The sequence below is a fragment of the Erpetoichthys calabaricus genome, chromosome 13 (genome assembly GCF_900747795.2).
Source record: "Erpetoichthys calabaricus chromosome 13, fErpCal1.3, whole genome shotgun sequence".
NCBI classification, from domain to species: Eukaryota; Metazoa; Chordata; class Cladistia; order Polypteriformes; family Polypteridae; genus Erpetoichthys; species Erpetoichthys calabaricus.
The window spans coordinates 103376808-103394487 of NC_041406.2; the positions used below are offsets into that span (position 1 = coordinate 103376808).

At 41.7% G+C, this 17680-nt stretch overlaps 1 protein-coding gene across 3 annotated transcripts in view; it reads left to right on the forward strand.

Moving 5' to 3' along the window:
• Positions 1–1446: 1446 nt before the first annotated feature.
• Positions 1447–17680, forward strand: part of nacad (NAC alpha domain containing) — a 50525-nt gene continuing 34291 nt past the window's right edge. For all 3 annotated transcript variants that reach the window (XM_051935933.1, XM_051935934.1, XM_051935935.1), the window contains exon 1: positions 1447–1825. In XM_051935933.1, coding sequence (XP_051791893.1) covers positions 1738–1825 — 88 coding nt within the window. In that variant the 5' untranslated portion in view covers positions 1447–1737. The remainder of the gene's footprint in view (positions 1826–17680) is intronic.

A 17680-nucleotide genomic window follows, 5' to 3' on the forward strand; every position in this document is an offset into this window, starting at 1 on the left:
CACACACACACACACACACTAGGGACAATTTAGGATCGCCAATGCACCTAACCTGCATGTCTTTGGACTGTGGGAGGAAACCCATGCAGACATGGGGAGAACATGCAAACTCCACGCAGGGAGGACCCAGGAAGTGAACCCGGGTCACCTTACTGCTAGGCAGCAGCGCTACCACTGTGCCACCGTACTGCCCCATAACTAATCATTGTTCTTGATATTTTTCTTTCTGCGGTGGGTTGGCACCCTGCCCAGGATTGGTTCCTGCCTTGTGCCCTGTGTTGGCTGGGATTGGCTCCAGCAGACCCCCGTGACCCTGTGTTCAGATTCAGCGGGTTGGAAAATGGATGGATGGATGGATATTTTTCTTTTTCACTGTGAAAGGCACTATATAAAGCAACAATTTGATTGATTTTCATCTTGAATGTTTTTAGCATACCCATTGAAATGCAATACATTAAATAAATCATAACTGATCATTGTTCTTGATATTTTTCTTATTCACTGTGAAAGGCACTATATAAAGCAACAATTTGATTGATGTTCATCTTGAATGTTTTTAGCATACCCATTGAAAAGCAATACATTAAATAAATGATAACTGATCATTGTTCTTGATATTTTTGTTGCCCTCTGCGAAAGGCACTATATAAAATAAAGCTCTCATAAGGCCTCATCAGTGTTTGAATTTCAATGTCTTTAACCCCACTAACGTTTGTTTGGAATTGTGCAGCCACAGAGCCTGGGCTAGCAAATCATACAAACAGCCAAGGAGCTAAACAACTCTGAAAAGGCAATCAAAGATGGCCATTCAGGACAACCTCGTGGAGTTGTGACCCATGCAAAGGCCAAGTGACTGACAGAAAAAAGAAAGTCAGAAGGCTCCTGGCCTGTGCCAGGCACTCTGGAGAAGACATTGTCCATGTCAGGACAGCCAATGCCAAAACCTAAACTAGTAAGTCTCCCACTTTGTTGTTCTGGTGCCTAAATGGGCCCCCTCCTCTCCTCTCCTCTCTTCTTCTCTTCTCTCCTCTCTCCTTCTCTCATCTCCTCTCCTCTCCTCTTCTTCTCTCCTCTCCCCTCCTCTCCTCTCTTCTTCTCTCCTCTCCTCTCCTTTCAGACAATGAGTTGCAACCCTGAAGTGCATCGCCACCCCCAGTACATCCCAAGTGTGCTAGTGGCCTGCCAGCCGATCAGCACTAATTGCTATGGCAGCCCAAGTCAGCAGTCCTGCCTGCAGGCAGTAAGCAGCTGTGTCACTCTTCTTGAGGGCTTCTGGGTTTTTGTGTGCTTTGTTTTGAGGGGATGGGGTGGGGGGGAGGAGAAGGAGGGGGAAGGGCGAGGGGGGGGGGTTACTTTTCAGCATTATTTCTGCAGCACTGACTGGAAGTCTGAGGTTTCTTCCTGCGTCTCCTCTCTGTGTCTGCAGTGGGCTCTACGCGCGCGCACACCCTGTCTCCTCCAATAGGTACTGAAGTGTGCTGACATCATCGATTAGACTCAGCCTTCAGCCTGCCGCGCGCAGCTCTGGAGATGCTCTGGGGTGGGGGGAGTTACCATTAGACAGAGAACACTGCTGCAGCTCCATCTCAGATTGCACATGCGGCCGGCCAAGCAGCACCAGCCGTGCCGACAGGGGCCACCCTGAGCTACGACGCATGGTGATTGCACTCTTTTTTGTATTTTAGCAGCGTTTTTTATTTGGGTCTTTTTCTCACTGAGATCCTTTTGAAGGACAAAATGCCAGGAAAAGCAGCCCAGAGCACGGCTCCAACACCAGAACTGGAAGAGCAAGTGGATGAGATGGACAGTGGCATCCCTGGACCAGGTGAGTCAGGCGGCTACAGTAAATATTGGTGGAATTGAACAGGCAGCAAAATAAAAAAATGGAGTAAGACTGAAAATAAAGAAGAAAGAGTGAGAAATATTTACAACAGTGAGAGTGATAATAGTGTGACACCAGGTAGTTAGACAGAGCCATGCAAGGCTTACCAGGAGAAACCTGAGTTCTCCACAAAGTCTTATCCGCATGCCCAGCACTGCAGAAGGCCAAGTCCGAGGCCGTGTGGTTTGGAAGCAGGCTGCCGGCCACAGGGGTCTAGTGAGCAATCAACTGGAGGGCAGGGCTGAGCAGAAACGGTCAGGTGTGTTGCTGTGTCACAGGCTTCAGACACCGCAGCAGGCCTGTGTGCCAAGGCCCGCACTGCCAGGCAGAAGAGCACCTTAACTGGCATCATGCTGACTAGAGGGTATAATCATTAGTGCAGGAGTCAGAGAACAATAGAAGCCTTTGAAAAAGGCATCTTCTCCCATTTACGGAGCCATTGGCAGGCACACGGGCAGACTCGGCTGTTTCCTTAAGTCATCACAGAAGAGTCTTCATTGAAATCTCTACATGACAATAATTTTCTGCAGAATGCGTTGTGTACATCACTTTAATCTTCATCAAGCTGATGAAAAGTCATAAGAGAGCAAGGAACGACAATTGTTCAGTCATGCGTAATAAGTCTGGATTATTAGTAATGAAGATAGTGAGAACCAAAAACATGAATAGCTTGTTAGTGACAGCCTCCAGAATCTATCGTGTATTGTATAGTGCCTTTGACGTCTGTCTGTCTGTCTGTCTGTCATTTAATGCCTTCATATCTATAGTCTTTCCTGTTATATATATACAGTATCTATTAATCTGTCTGTCTATCACTGACTCACCTCTATCTAGCTACAGATCTTGAATTAACAGGCAGCTACTGCAAGATATGTAAATTTTATTTGATACTTTAATTTTTACTTTAATATGAAACTTTTTTTGTAATCCTAACTACCTTCATATCTAAATCCTTTACTGTGTATTTATAAGTTTATCTATCTATCTATCTATCTATCTATCTATCTATCTATCTATCTATCTATCTATCTATCTATCTATCTATCTATCTATCTACTGTATCTTTCATATAGGGCTTTCACGTCTATAGTCTTTCCTGTTGGTATACTTATCTTATATAGTGCCTTTACTTCCTATCTATCAATCTATCATATAGTGCCTATATACCTATAGCCTTTCCTATCTAAATAATTTTCCTATCTATCTATCTATCTATCTATCTATCTATCTATCTATCTATCTATCTATCTATCTATCTATCTATCTATCTATCTATCTATCTATCTATCTATCTATCTATCTATCTATCTATCTATCTAATATAGTGCCTTCATATTTATAATCTTTCCTGTTGATATATATATATATACCATACATAGTGCCTTTCCTACCTATCTAATCATATAGTGGCTTTCAAAACCATTTATTTTATATAGAACCTTTAACACTTATTTCATAGATCATTATTCACCCCTATCTAGCTACAGACCTGAATTAACAGACAGCTACTGCAAGCTATGCAATTTATACAATGCCTTTAATATTAAACATTTTATGTAACAATATTTTTCTTTCTTAATTTAAAACAGACAGCTGCAGTAATTTAGCAATCTAAAACAATAATTCAGTACTTTCTGCCACATGTAATATTAGGCACTGAATTAAATTAGTATTTGTGTTTTTCTACTTGCTGTTAATCATAATTTAGGCAGCGTAATCCATTAGAGTTCAGAATTTCCACCATTTTCTTTCTGTTTGAAATAATTGCTTCCAGAGTGTCAAATTACTGATCAGTTTTACAATTTCAAGTGATCTCTAACTTTGTAGGAATAGAAGGAAATATATCATCCTTCTTGTTTCAACAAGTCAGCCCAGAAGGCAGAAAGATTCAATATGAAGCTTTCGCTTTAGTTTTCTCCACAAAGGGCAGGTAGAAATTCCGGCACGGTGGCTTTGAAATGCTGCTGCCGCTCACACCAATGCGTCTTGACGTTGACTCCTTGCTGAGGACTGCAGTGCTTTTTTAAAGCAACTTTGGGGCCCATCCAACAATCCATCCACTCGGCTCCTCCTCCTCCTCCTCCTCCTCCTTCTCCTTCTCCCCTGTCCCCATCTCTAGCACTTGCAGCACGATGAGCCGCACACTCCTTTGCTGGCTTGTCTGCAGAACTAAAGGCTGGCAAGTGGAAGATGGCTGGTGGGTGTGACTTGCGCTGATTTCACAGAGTGACTGCATGGCTTATATGTGTGAAAATGAATGCGATAGTGAAAGGTTTAGGGGAGAGAAAAATCCCAGGGACTCTCTGGAGCGAGTGTTCTTGAGTAATTGAGACTCTTATGAAAGTTATAGAGGAGTCTGATAAGGACCTTACAGTTTTGAAGAAACAGCAAAGGAATTTCTGGCTTGAAGGTTATTGTACTGCATTAGGAGGAGTGCCATAGGTAATAATTGATCAAGCTGTAATAACACTGCATGTCTGAGGAATCTACAGAAGTGTCATAGGGATCCTTGTGAGGGTATAGTGATTTATGTGAAGAACAATGTGTGTTAGTAATGTCCATTGGGATTCTTTTGAAAAAGTCTTAGCAGATTATCATTTTGTGAGGAATCTAGAGAAGACGGGTACTGTGTTAGATGAGCAGTGTCACCAGGACCTCTCTGGTGTGAGATTTCAAGAGGATGGCTCATCATCATACCCAGATAGTCAGAAGATCACCAGCACAAATACGTGATATTTATATTCCTTGGAAGTGATGAACCAGCAGGGTAGCAAATCTTGAAATTTTAATTTGTTATCTCTGAGGTCTGCCAGGGTGTTAAAATGCATACCAAGGCCCTCCTAAAAGAGGTCCTGGATGACTGATATAGAGAGACAATAAAAGGTTTCAGTCTAGCATTTATGGTGTCCATAAGTAGTTGTTTCATATACCAGAAACTTCACAATAAAATTCCAACTGATTTATTGATGTCATCTAAATTATATAGGAACAAGTGACACAAGGTGTCCTCAGAGTGTCAGAGGCACTGTCAAGAATGAACAGGAGAACAAAATAAAAAAGAGTACTAAAAATTGATGCTATAATATTTAGTAAATGTCCTGTTTAGACAAGTGTTCAGTTTGTTCCATATCTACTGTATATAGCACCCTTGTCAGAAACCAGGCTCAAAGCGCTTATAAAACTGTCATTTGAGTGTTGAAGGCCTGATTTAGGTATATGGGTATGCATCATGGAGAAAACAGAACTGCAAAGTGGAATCATTTAGGAGAATCGAGTATAGAACACGAATATAGGGGGCACTCAGTCCTTGAAGCCATCCTGAGGTCCATCCATATGTTATACAAGCCAAAGTCTGCTGGATGCCCACTTAAAATGAGAGTTTAAGAAGAAAACACCAATGTCGTTTAGGACTGCAGTGACTTGTCAAAGCTGGGAATAAAGAGGTCATTTGTGAGCTGTTGGCAACAGTACATGTCTTCTCTTGTTTAGAGGCCCTGCACGTACCAGTCTCAGGGACCCGTTTCTGTGCCGCTTTTTTGATATATTCATTACAGCCAGCTTGGCAGAGCATCTTTAACATAACCCATTAGGAAATGTTAAATGGGATTTGCAAACTATTTCACAGCAATAGAAAATGAAGATGAAATCTAAACACAAAAACTGTGATTGTATCTCCCTGAACTGGACGCCTTTTCCAATGAGCTGTACTGCAATGCATATCAAAAAAGAAAAAAAAACTTCCCAGATATGTGCTGTTTGTTCAGGTAGCAAGAGATGTAAGAAAGTGACACAGGAGGTGATCCAGAAAGGACTGTAATTCGTTATTGGGACTAACACTGGCCAAGTGTCACTTGTGGGAGGATGACAGGTAGCAATAAGTTCCTTGTGTTGAAATGTTGAAAGTAATTAATCTGTGGGTGCTGAAGTGAGAGGCTGATTATTGAGGTCTGATGGACTCCCAGAAGATTCTCCCAGAACAATGAAGAGTTGCTAAGTGTTCTAACCTTGGACCCATCAATGAGCTCAGTAAGGCTTTGGTGGGGTCTCTGAGCCAGTGGGTTAAGAACTGGTCAGGCAGTGTCAGTGTAGCTGTGTCCATCAGTGAACTCTTTAAAGCTCATAGGGTGCTTCTGGACCAGTCAGTGAGGTCTCTTCAGTGGTCAGTTAGTTCAGTGACCTGACAGCATGATGGGTCCCTGTGTCCATCATTGAGCTCAGAAATGTTCAGGCAATGTCTCTGGACCCCTTAATAAGTTTAGTAACAATCATGTTGTGTCTTTGCATGGATGGGCTAGTTTAAGGAACTGATAGCATGCTTGGTTGTTGTGTCCATCACTGAGATCAGTAATTCTCAGGCAATGTCTCTAGACCCCTTAATGAGTTTAGTAACAATCATGTGGTATATTTGGACAAGTCAGTGAGTTTCCTGCAATGCTGACCTATCGGCTCTCTGTTCTAGTCATGTTCTGGAACTGTGTCTGTTCCCATCACTGAGTTCAGCAATGATCTCTTAGTGTCTCTTGGCATATCGATGAGTTCATCGAGTCTCAAACTGTATCAAAGAGTTCACTAAGTCTGAGACAGTGTATACGGACCAAACAGTGATATCAGTAATGACTACGTGGCACCTCTGGCCTTTGTAGTGAGTTCAGTAATACCCACCTGGTGTCAGTGGACCTGTCAGTTAGTTCAGCAACTCGTCAAGCCATTAGGCCTGCAAAAGGTTTTCTAATTCTAGAGAGGAGTCAGCTAATTCTGAAGAATTACCCAGTGGAGGTCTTCTTCTTCCTGAATTTATTGTTCTGCTATGGTAACTACTGACTGAGTTTAATGAACTGTGCTAACTGCCAGCATGGTTTTTTTCACGTTGACATTCACTTCAGTGCAAGCACCTGTATAATGCATTTGTCCATATAAATTAATCAGCCTTTTCAGTAATGGTCACTGAGTTCGGTGAGACTCGTGAAGCTTCTCCATACCTGATAATGATTTCAGTAACACTCAGAGTATCTCTCTAAAACCTCAGTAATTCTCATGAGCTCTTCCTTTACCCATCTGTAATTCTCAAGCAATATCTCTGTGGGCCCATTAGTTAGTTCAGTAATGGTCAATGAGTTTAACTAGACTTAGGAGATGTCTCTGGACCAGTCAGCGTGTTCAGTACAATCACATCTGGATTTGTTGGGAAAACAAATTCCTTTTGAATTTGGCAGGATGAATACATCTGCAGGGTCAGAACATTCATTCTCTCTGTCTCTGGTCGCTGATCTTCTTGTCAATGCTTTGAGTGCCTCAGCCGTTATCTTCTCCAGGTGCTTTCAGAGTGAGCAGAAGTTTGGAGGGTGAAAAGTTATGGAGGGTTGCAAAGGATCTAGTGATTGTATGCTTTTTCAAGGGCCAGGGTGTGGTATGGTAACACTTTTTATAACTTTAAGATAATACTGTTTTAATATAATAAACCAATTAGTGGAAAATTAGGTGCTGTTTTTGCTAAAAATCTATGTTAACAAAGAAACTCAAGACATTCTTCTTACAGACAGTATAACAGTGAAACAAAAATGAAGCATGTATAGCATGTAAAAAGAAAACTCAAGCAATGTAACCTAATAATAATAATAATAACAAACAGAAATGGAATAAAATATATCTTATTATATGTGAAAGATAATACTTCATAAGCAGGTTATGTACTGTTTATGAGTATAAAGCTTAATGAGTACACAGATTTCAGTGACCTATTGAATACTGACTGAACTTCATTGCTGCCTGCCCTGCACTGTCCGTATGTACAGTAACACTCAGACGGCATCTTGGTGCCCATCTGTTAGCTATGATGTTCTCAGGCTCTGCCTCTGGACCTTTCAGTTAGCTATGATGCACTCAAGTAGCATCTCTAGGCCATTAGTTAGCTATAATTGCTCAGATTCTGCTTCTGGACTAATCAGTTAGCTATGATGTGCTCAGGTGGCATCTCTGGACTATCTGTTGGCTACTATGATATGCTCATGCTACATCTCTGGAGCTGCCAGTAATACTCTGGGCCTCTCCCTAACAACAGTTAGTTATGATGTGATCAGACTGTGTCTCAGGGCCTGTCAGTTAGTTATGATGTGCTCAGGCTACGTCTCTGCACCTGTGAGTTACTTATGATTTAACCAGGGTGTGTCTCTGGAACTGTTGGGTAGCTATGATGCTCTCAGGTTATGTCTTTGGACCTGTCATTTAGATATGATGTTCTCAGACTGTGTCTCAGGACAATCACATCAATTAACTATGAAGTGCTCAAGCTGCATCTCTGGACCTCTCAGTAATACTTTGGACCTCTCCCAAATTGCAGTAATTCATTGGAAGACCCCTTGTCCTATCAGCAAGATCAGTAATACTCATATGGTGTCTCTGGACCTATCAGTAAGTTCAGTGATGCTCAGGCAACAGCTGATTGTACTGTCATTTAGGTATGATGTGGTCAGGCTGTGCTTCTGAATGCATCACTTAGCCACTCTCTCAACAATAATAAAAGGGAAAAGTGTGCACTTGGTGGAGCACAAGGGACGGTCATTGGCAACAGGTTACTTTGTACTCAACACAAAACAAACTTGTAATAAGGGGCATCCATCCATCCATTTTCCAACCCACTGAATCCGAACACAGGGTCATGGGGGTCTGCTGGAGCCAATCCCAGCCAACACAGGGTACAAGACAGGAACCAATCCCAGGCAGGGTGCCAACCCACCGCAGGACACACACAAACAGCACACACTAGGGCCAATTTAGAATCTCCAATCCACCTAACCTGCATGTCTTTGGACTGTGGGAGGAAACCGGAGCGCCCGGAGGGAAACCCACGCAGACATAGGGAGAACATGCAAACTCCCACGCAGGGAGGACCCGGGAAGCAAACCCAGGTCCCCAGGTCTTCCAACTGCGAGGCAGCAGCGCTACCCACTGCGCCACCGTGCCGAATAAGGGGCAGACATGGCAATTCTTTCTGAGGAAACTCAATTGTTTTAAAGTGGACAAAACCATAATGGTACCTTTTATGAGATCTTTATTTAATCTGTTTTTACATTTGCTTTTATAAGTTGGTTTGGCAACCTCAGTTTAATGAATATAAATTCTCTTAACAAAATTGTAAAGATTAGCAGTAAAATTATTGGTTCACAGCTAACCATAGTCACTAAGCTGTATTACAAATAAGGCAGAGGAAAAGTTCAATTGATTCTGTCAGATATCCTCTTTATTTATAAATTCCATCTCTTGCCATAAGGTTGCAGATTTTGGCTATTGAGGGTAAAGAGCAGCAGACTTAAGAACTCTTTTATTCCCAGAGCTGTAAGATTTTTGAATTTGGTTACATATATGGATGCTGCTGAATTCTGACTTTTTATTATTGTTAAAGGTAACTATTCTTCTTTGTACAAATCTTGAGTGTGTGCATATATGATAACACTCATTGTCAGTTGTTGTGCCTTGGCTTGCTTTCTTGTATCTGTGTAATGATGCCTTATGTTTTGCACTTTCCTGCTGCAAGTAAATTTTCCCTCTGGGATAATAAATCCTACCTAACCTATCCTAACAACGTGCTCAGGCTGCATCTCTGGACCTGTCAGTAATGCCCTTGACCACTCCCTAACTGCAGTAATTCTCAGTAGGTGTGACTTGGCTTGTAACTGACATGAATAATACTCACATGTTGTCTCTGGTCCTATCAGTGAGTTCAGTAATGCTCAGGCAGCATCACTGTACCTGTCAGGTAACTATGATATGCTCAAGCCATACCTCGGGACCCATCAGTTATCCATGAAATGCTCAGGTTGTGTCTCTGGGCCTGTCAGCTAGCTATGTGGTGCTCAGTCTGTTCCTCTGGACCAATCAGTTAGCCATGATGTGCTCAGGTTGCATCTCTGGACCTATCAGTAATACTCTGGACCTCTCCATAAGTGCAGTAATTCTCAGGAATGAACCTAGAGGTGTTTCCGGATAAATCAGTTTGTTGTATGATGCTCAGACAGGGTCTCTGGATCCATTCTATTATCTCTATTTGAACATAGGCTGTGTCTCTGGACCCCATCACCTAGTATTGCTTCTCTGAGCCTGTGTATTTTTTTTGTGCTTATCCTCCAACTGTTTTCCTGTTACCTAACCCTGATGTGCTGCTTTGCTGTTCATATCCGCTAAATTTGCATCTCAGAGACTAACTTGATTAGCTGGGCTTTTTCTAGACTGTGGCCCTATAAATGTCAACACCTCGGTCAGCAGTAATGTGCTCACAGATGTCTCTTCTTCTCTTAGCCCCTGTCTGTGTATCTGTCAGTTCACGTTTCTGTATGCAAAGCTTTTATGTATCTTTCACCAAGATTTACTACACTCACACACAACCTCTGATCCTGTCAGTAAACTTGTTCCCTGTCAGACTGTGTGCTTATACTTGGTCTTTGACAGTGAACTCTAGAAAAAAACAATTCAATACCTTTTATTCCAGCCTAATGAGCTCCCAGGTTGTGCCTCTTTGTGGATTTCCTCCTGTCAAGCATTATTCCTGTAACTGGCCTTATGTATGTATCTACTTGTTACCTTAGCAGTGCTCAGACTGATGCCAGTCACCTCTGAGGGGCTCGAGCTGCCTCCTCTTGTCAATGAGTTTAACTGTGTTGATCGTAGGTCTTTGTTCCTATCAGGTGATTTCTGCTGTTTCCCTTCATGTTCCTTAGGGTGAGTCTATGAATATCGCTCAAATTTGCTGTGTCGAGGCTGTGCCTCTGTACCTCTCACCCAAAACTTCTTTACTCTGACTGGATCCATGCAGTTGGTCTGGTGGTCTGGTGGTTTCTGCTGCTTCTTCACAAGATCAGTGTAATGGATTTGCATCCTCAATCCAATTGTTCTCCCTGTGTCTTTGTGAACTTTCCTCCTAAATTCCCAAAGTCATTGGGGTTAGGTTGAAGATACCAGATTAGCCTTGATGAAGTGTGTGTGTGTGTGTGTGTGTGTGTGTGTGTGAGTAGGACCTGTAAAGTCCAGTGTTGGTTCCTGCTTTGATTATGATGCTACTGTGATCCTGAACTGGATTCAGCAGGCTGAAGCGTGTTATGCTGATTTTCTTCTCCAGTCAGGCGGTACCCTGTCTCTGGCTATATTTCCACATGTTTATATTACCGCTCCTCTCCAGCTGTGGCTTTGACCTTGTCAGCTCACTTGAATTTGCTCTCAGACTTTATGTTTGTGCGCATCAGTAAGTTTGACTGTTCTTCAGTTTCAGCCATTTCTCTCACTCTTTCTTTTCAGTCTGTGCTCCCTCCACATACCACCTGCATCCATCTTCTTCTGCATTTCTGCTGTCTCATATAACCTGGCCAGCTCCCAGGCAGGAAGAAAAGAGCTTCCTGCATGCCCTCAAATCTCATCTTCAAGGTTATCTTGAATTAGTACACATGTGGGCACAAGGGCTTTTATTATCACATCTGGTTTAGGGCCTCACCGCTAAAGAGATCTAATGGCACTGGAGAATTGCAGGAGCTGCAGTTATTAATGCTGATTTGGCCCTTAATAACCACTATATTAAACAGCTTGTCCCAGGACAAAAGGAAGATACGATAACTTGAAATGGAAGTCTACTGCTCTATTGCTAGACCTCAATGTCCAGCATTCACATGAAGCCGGACACAGGGGGCAGATATGCTGCCCTGCTACAGATATGGCAGTAGCAGGCTGATAAGACACACATGATAAAACCATTCTGAAATGTTGATGGAGACCCAAGGGTTTAACAAAAACAGTGTTGTTCAATTCAGCAAGACTCTATTTTATTTTTATTTTTATTTTTTTGCCTGTACAAAGATAAACATCCATTAGGTTAAAGTTGAATCCCAGCTCCCCCCCTAAAAAAAAATGAAAAATGAAAAGTCCTCTTTCATACTTTATAGGCACACCTTGCTCCTTGAATGGTGGCCCAAATCTTTCCCTGACATTATTTAAATTCTGTAACATAGATGAATGTTAGGCTTGTTGACTTGTGACGTCTAATCCCTGTATGTGCGTGAGTAGCGAAGAGCAAACAACAGTAAAAATGGCCTCGACATCTGGCGAGAGAGCGAAGCGAATGTGCAAAGCAAAATACCCAGTGGATAACATTTTGTTTATATTTAGTATTTTGAATTGGACCGATTTTGGTGTAAGTGATGTGGAAATCAAGATCGAAAGCAAATGTGATAGCTGATATGCCTACAGCAATGTTTACCTGGGAGGACCGCTACTTCATTGGCGTAGCTCGAGTTCGTGCTGCTCGGGGAGGGCGGTTCTTCAATTTGCTGCCCTCTAACATATCTGAATATGTTAACCTACTTAAATAGAAAATTAACATGACTTATAGAGAAAAAATGAAAATACATTTTGCATAGATTTATTCATACATAGAGAAACAGCAATAAATTTTCACATATAATTATTTATGACCATCAACTAGACAAGAATATAGTGTAAACGCATTGATAAGCCGTGTTCTGATTATTAGTTTAATATAATTACGCTGCGAAAACCAGAACCAGTGATAGGTGGGGATGTTTTCTGTGCAGAGCAAGAACACATTCGGATTGATAACAAAACAAAATTATAAATTGTAAATTAGTTGTTTATCTTCCTAGAATTTATTATCGGTGTAATGTTTATGTTTAGTTTTGTTATTGCCTCATAAATTTCAACTGCTGTGTCTGATGCCATCACAGAAGGACAGTCTGAAAATTATTTTTGAAGCATTTGTGGATAAAAATCACAGAATTTAACTTTTTTCATTCATGAGTGATATTTTTCCAAACCCTGCTGCTTACACACAAATTGTACTGAGCCTTTTGGCCAATAATGCTGCCCCCAAAATGTGCCGACTGGGGTGGACCGAACCCTCCGCCTGCCCCTAGCTACGCCACTGCGCTACTTACAATGACAAGAGGTACAAACCAGATTGCATCACACTGCGACCTCTACTGCCACCGTCCATCCACTGCTGCCACCCCCACACAGCTGCTGCTGCTGTAGCCAGAGGTGACAAAAACACAGCGAGAGTGTTCACAGAACCAGCAACAGACGTTTTATGTTGATTTATGTGTGAAACTAATGTTTTTTGTGCTTTTTAGAAAACAGCCCAGCAGCCACCCACTACTTGCCACTACTGGCTCTGCCACTGCTGCTGCCCCTGCAGCCAGAGATGGCTAACATGCGGCGACACAACACTGCACGCAGCAAAAGACATTTTATCTTGATTTATGTGAGAATCTATTGCTTTAAAATTATGTATGTCTAGTGTGGACACTAGAGGGCACTGCTGCTCCTCAAACCCAACACAATAGACAAAGGGCACAAGTTAAAAGCACAAAGATCTTATTTATTGTAAGGAAAATTCTTCACAAAGCATTTCCCATCACCGCAGCCGTAAGTAAATAATTGTCACAGCACACAGTTCTTCATTCTCTGTCTCTTTCTCCTCCGCCCCTCCCAGCAAGCTTCATCCACTTTCCACCCGACTCTGGCTCGTCCCTGTGAAGGCGGTCAAGTCTTCTTATATTGGCCAACTTCTGCTTTTCTGCCCACATGATCTGCAAGTACTTCCGAGTTAGGCGGCAACCTCTTCTCTACTTTCACAGCACTCCCTGGATGCACCCACGGTACCCAACAGGGCTGAGCTGTAGAACTCCAAGTCCCATGGTGCCCTGTGGGGATCCGGGGCACCACTGCAATTCAGGGGAGCTGCCATCTACCATTCTGGGGGAGGCAGTGCTCTAAAGAAGCTTCCCTTCCCCCCTTCTTCCGTCTCTTGGGCATCCCGGCTTGATTGGGTTACTGGCCATTCCTTACACTAATAATAATAATAATTCTTTGCATTTATATAGTGCTTTTCTCAGTACTCAAAGCGCTCACCAATTGCAGGTTAAGGGCCTTGCTCAAGGGCCCAACAGAACAGAGTCCCTATTGGCATTTACGGGATTCAAACCGGCAACCTTCTGATTTCCCGTGCAGATCCCTAGCCTTAGAGCCACCACTCCGCCATTAGAGTATAATGCGCAGCCCGATTTTTAACAAACTAAAATGAGTGAAAATTGTGGCCATTATAAACAAGATTTTATGGTAGTTCACAATTTGGTCACATTTTCTGCTATTAAATATTACAGTGCAACTTTCATTACCTTTCTTTTATCTGAAAGTGAAGGATCAACTGGACTTTGAAGAGATGGAGGAAAACTGGAGTACACTGAGCAAAATTCTTTTCCACACAAGAGGACATTAAGACAAATTTTACAGAACCTGCAATATGGCTAAGATCCAGATCATAATCAAACTCAAAAGAATAGTGAGATAAAAACCAAAAATAAAAACAAAAACAAGCAACCATAAGCGTAGTCCAGATACACATAAAAGTTCTAGCCTAAAATTTCTTTTCCACCACAAACCCCTGCAAAGTTTTTTTTTGGTTTTTCAACCCAGAGCCTTGGAGATCCCAGATGTGTGCAACACTAACTTTTAACCCGTCGCACAGTTCAGTTTCTGGGTAAAAAGTTAGGGACACGCAAAAGTGCCCATTTTGTTGTAAGCACAACAAAATGATTAAGCAGCAAAAATTCATAGTTAGAACAAGCCAGGGTCCAAATCAAATAAATGGGCCGGGACCTCCTACTCTGACCACCAAGTGTAACCCATTGTGCCCTGCATTATGTTCTATACATATCATTACGCTTGAAAGTTCCCCAGCTTTTCAACAGAACAAATGCAATAGGGGTGCAAGCTCAAGTAAGAAGTTACCTATAATTTGCAATTCACCTTGAGGAAGACGAGGACATAGACAAAACCAGACAGTACCTTCAATTATTTGTTTCCACTTCAAGCACTGGCCAGAACACCAAAAGAGCCAAACAAAAGTTTGTAACCAAAAACTAAAAAAGTTAAATCAAAATCAAAAGTCAAAACAGACCATAACTAGAGAACAAATCCTACCACTAGTGTCTGCTTATTTGAAAACTAACTACATCTAGTAATCTCAAAGGTCTTTTGAAACCACCCAATGTGCGCTTGCCACCATATTTATATTCTCATTTCTTATGAATTCAACACTCAGTTGTTTGCGGTTAAGTGATGAGATTCAAAGTAGTTAAAAATGGCAACGCATAAGAAAAATAAAATGAAAGTATGTCCAGATATAAATGTGCATGGAAACAACCTCAAATGACAAACTTAATTAAAGAAATAGAACCTAAATAGTAAACTAGCAAATCAGACAACGTATGTAACATTCAGGTGTGTTCAGCGACTAAGTTAACTAATATGAAAGTTTGAGCATTTTGCATTTTTATTTACTTCATCTAAGAGTCAGTTTATTACATTTTTGTTTATTAAATAGGTTAGTAACAATAAGTCATTCCGAACTAATAGTGATAATAGAATGTAATTCCATATGTTAGCAGACTCCTTTAAATGCGTGCTTTTTAACAGCGCTTTACAATGGAGTTAAAAATGGAGCACCAATAGACTTGTGATTGCTCAATGGCTTTCATACACAGCAGACTGCAATGCAAGTGACGTGAAAATGTCATCGACTGACATGTGGTGGTGGAGGCTCCGTAACTAATTGTTTTTCAATTTTCTTAAACAGAATACTTTTGGAAGTATACCCAATAGAGTAGTATCCAATAATTAGCAATTAAAGAATATGTCTTAATACAAAATGACCAATACCAGCTTAAAATTAGCATCAATATTATTCTACAAAAGAAGGAAAGTAACTGAAATATTTTCCACTTCTAGCTATTAATATTTTTTGAAAAAACACAAATTTGTTAAAATTATATAAACTAGCTGTGTGTGGTCTTTGGGACAAAAAACACCCCTAAGATTACATAGCAGTTTTACTATATTGGTGAACTTGCGGAGGCGTCAGCTAAGTGGACAGGTTGTAACTTATCCAATACGGATGTGTAGTCGAGTGCAGCTGTGGCACAAATTGAGTGGGACAGGCTGGAACCTTTCTCAGGCAAATGTTTGTTGTATGAACGTACAACGTGCAAGTACTACGAAACTGGGTTTGTCTGCTTAGGTTGAATGAGAAGTGAGGGGCATGCAAGTGCCAAAAAATTTAAAAGTACATGCATGCGCCATCTCACCAAGTGCAAGTCACACTTGTATAGGCTTCTACATCTTCTGTAGAATTCACATCAACTCTCATGGCTGTTGTTGAGCATGAGCAGAGTGGACTACTCCATACACACACACACATACACGCACACCCACACACACAAATACGTCTTTCATAGTGAGAACTGAGGTGCATGCAAGCGCTGAAAAAATTTAAAAATGCGTGCAGGTGCCATCTAGTGGCTGTGGTTGAGCATGAGCAGAGCACACAGGCCTTTTGTTTATATATGTCTAATAAGTAAGAACTTGTAAAGGACCTAAATTACTGTGTAACAGTAACATGAATGGTACACAATAGGCAAGAAGATTAGGGGCATGCCACCATTGTTCATATAATTCTAGGACTGAAAGATCAGGGGCTGAGCACTAGAGCGCCACTGAAGCCCCCCACCTCCCAATGTCCTGTTCATTTCTAAGCCCATCTTGTGTTTATATCAGTTAGGGCAACTGTATGTTTCCCATGTTATTAATTAGTTCAAACACCATTTAGCTGGAGGTTGGTAAGGTCGGCTATTTGCAATGATAATTTACAGATAATATTATTCAGTCAGGGGCGGCACGGTGGCGTAGTGGTAGCGCTGCTGCCTCGCAGTTAGGAGACCTGGGTTTGCTTCCCGGGTCCTCCCTGCGTGGAGTTTGCATGTTCTCCCCGTGTCTGCGTGGGTTTCCTCCGGGCACTCCTGTTTCCTCCCACAGTCCAAAGACACGCAGGTTAGGTGGATTGGCGATTCTAAATTGGCCCTAGTGTGTGCTTGGTGTGTTTGTGTGTGTCCTGCGGTGGGTTGGCACCCTGCCTGGGATTGTTTCCTGCCTTGTGCCCTGTGTTGGCTGGGATTGGCTCCAGCAGACCCCCGTGACCCTGTGTTCGGATTCAGTGGGTTGGAAACTGGATGGATGGATTATTCAGTCAACTCAGTCATATATATACATACATAATTGCTTTCCACTTCCATTTATTTCCAGATAGGTTGCATTTTCTTTTTTTTTTTTGTGGTGTATTACTTAAGTTAACTAAAGTGACAGGAGAAGGGCGTCACTGTGTGACCTGTTTGCGCAAGCTTTCTGCCTGGCATTTCACTCACTTATATTGGGCATCCGAGTGGCTGCCAGATGAGAAAAACAAGAAAATATACAAAAAATTGTAAAACTTATGCAGTATAGCACAATCTGTTTGGAATATCACAAAGAAAACTAAACTGTCTTGACAAATGTATTTAAAACATACAGTGCATCCGGAAAGTATTCACAGCGCATCACTTTTTCCACATGTTGTTATATTACAGCCTTATTCCAAAATGGATTAAATTCATTTTTTTCCTCAGAATTCTACACACAACACCCCATAATGACAACGTGAAAGAAGTTTACTTGAGGTTTTTGCAAATTTATTAAAAATAGAAAAACTGAGAAATCCCATGTACATAAGTATTCACAGCCTTTGCTCAATACTTTGTCGAGGCACTTTTGGCAGCAATTACAGCCTCAAGTCTTTTTGAATATGATGCCACAAGCTTGGCACACCTATCCTTGGCCAGTTTTGCCCATTCCTCTTTGCAGCACCTCTCAAGCTCCATCAGGTTGGATGGGAAGTGTCGGTGCACAGCCATTTTAAGATCTCCCCAGAGA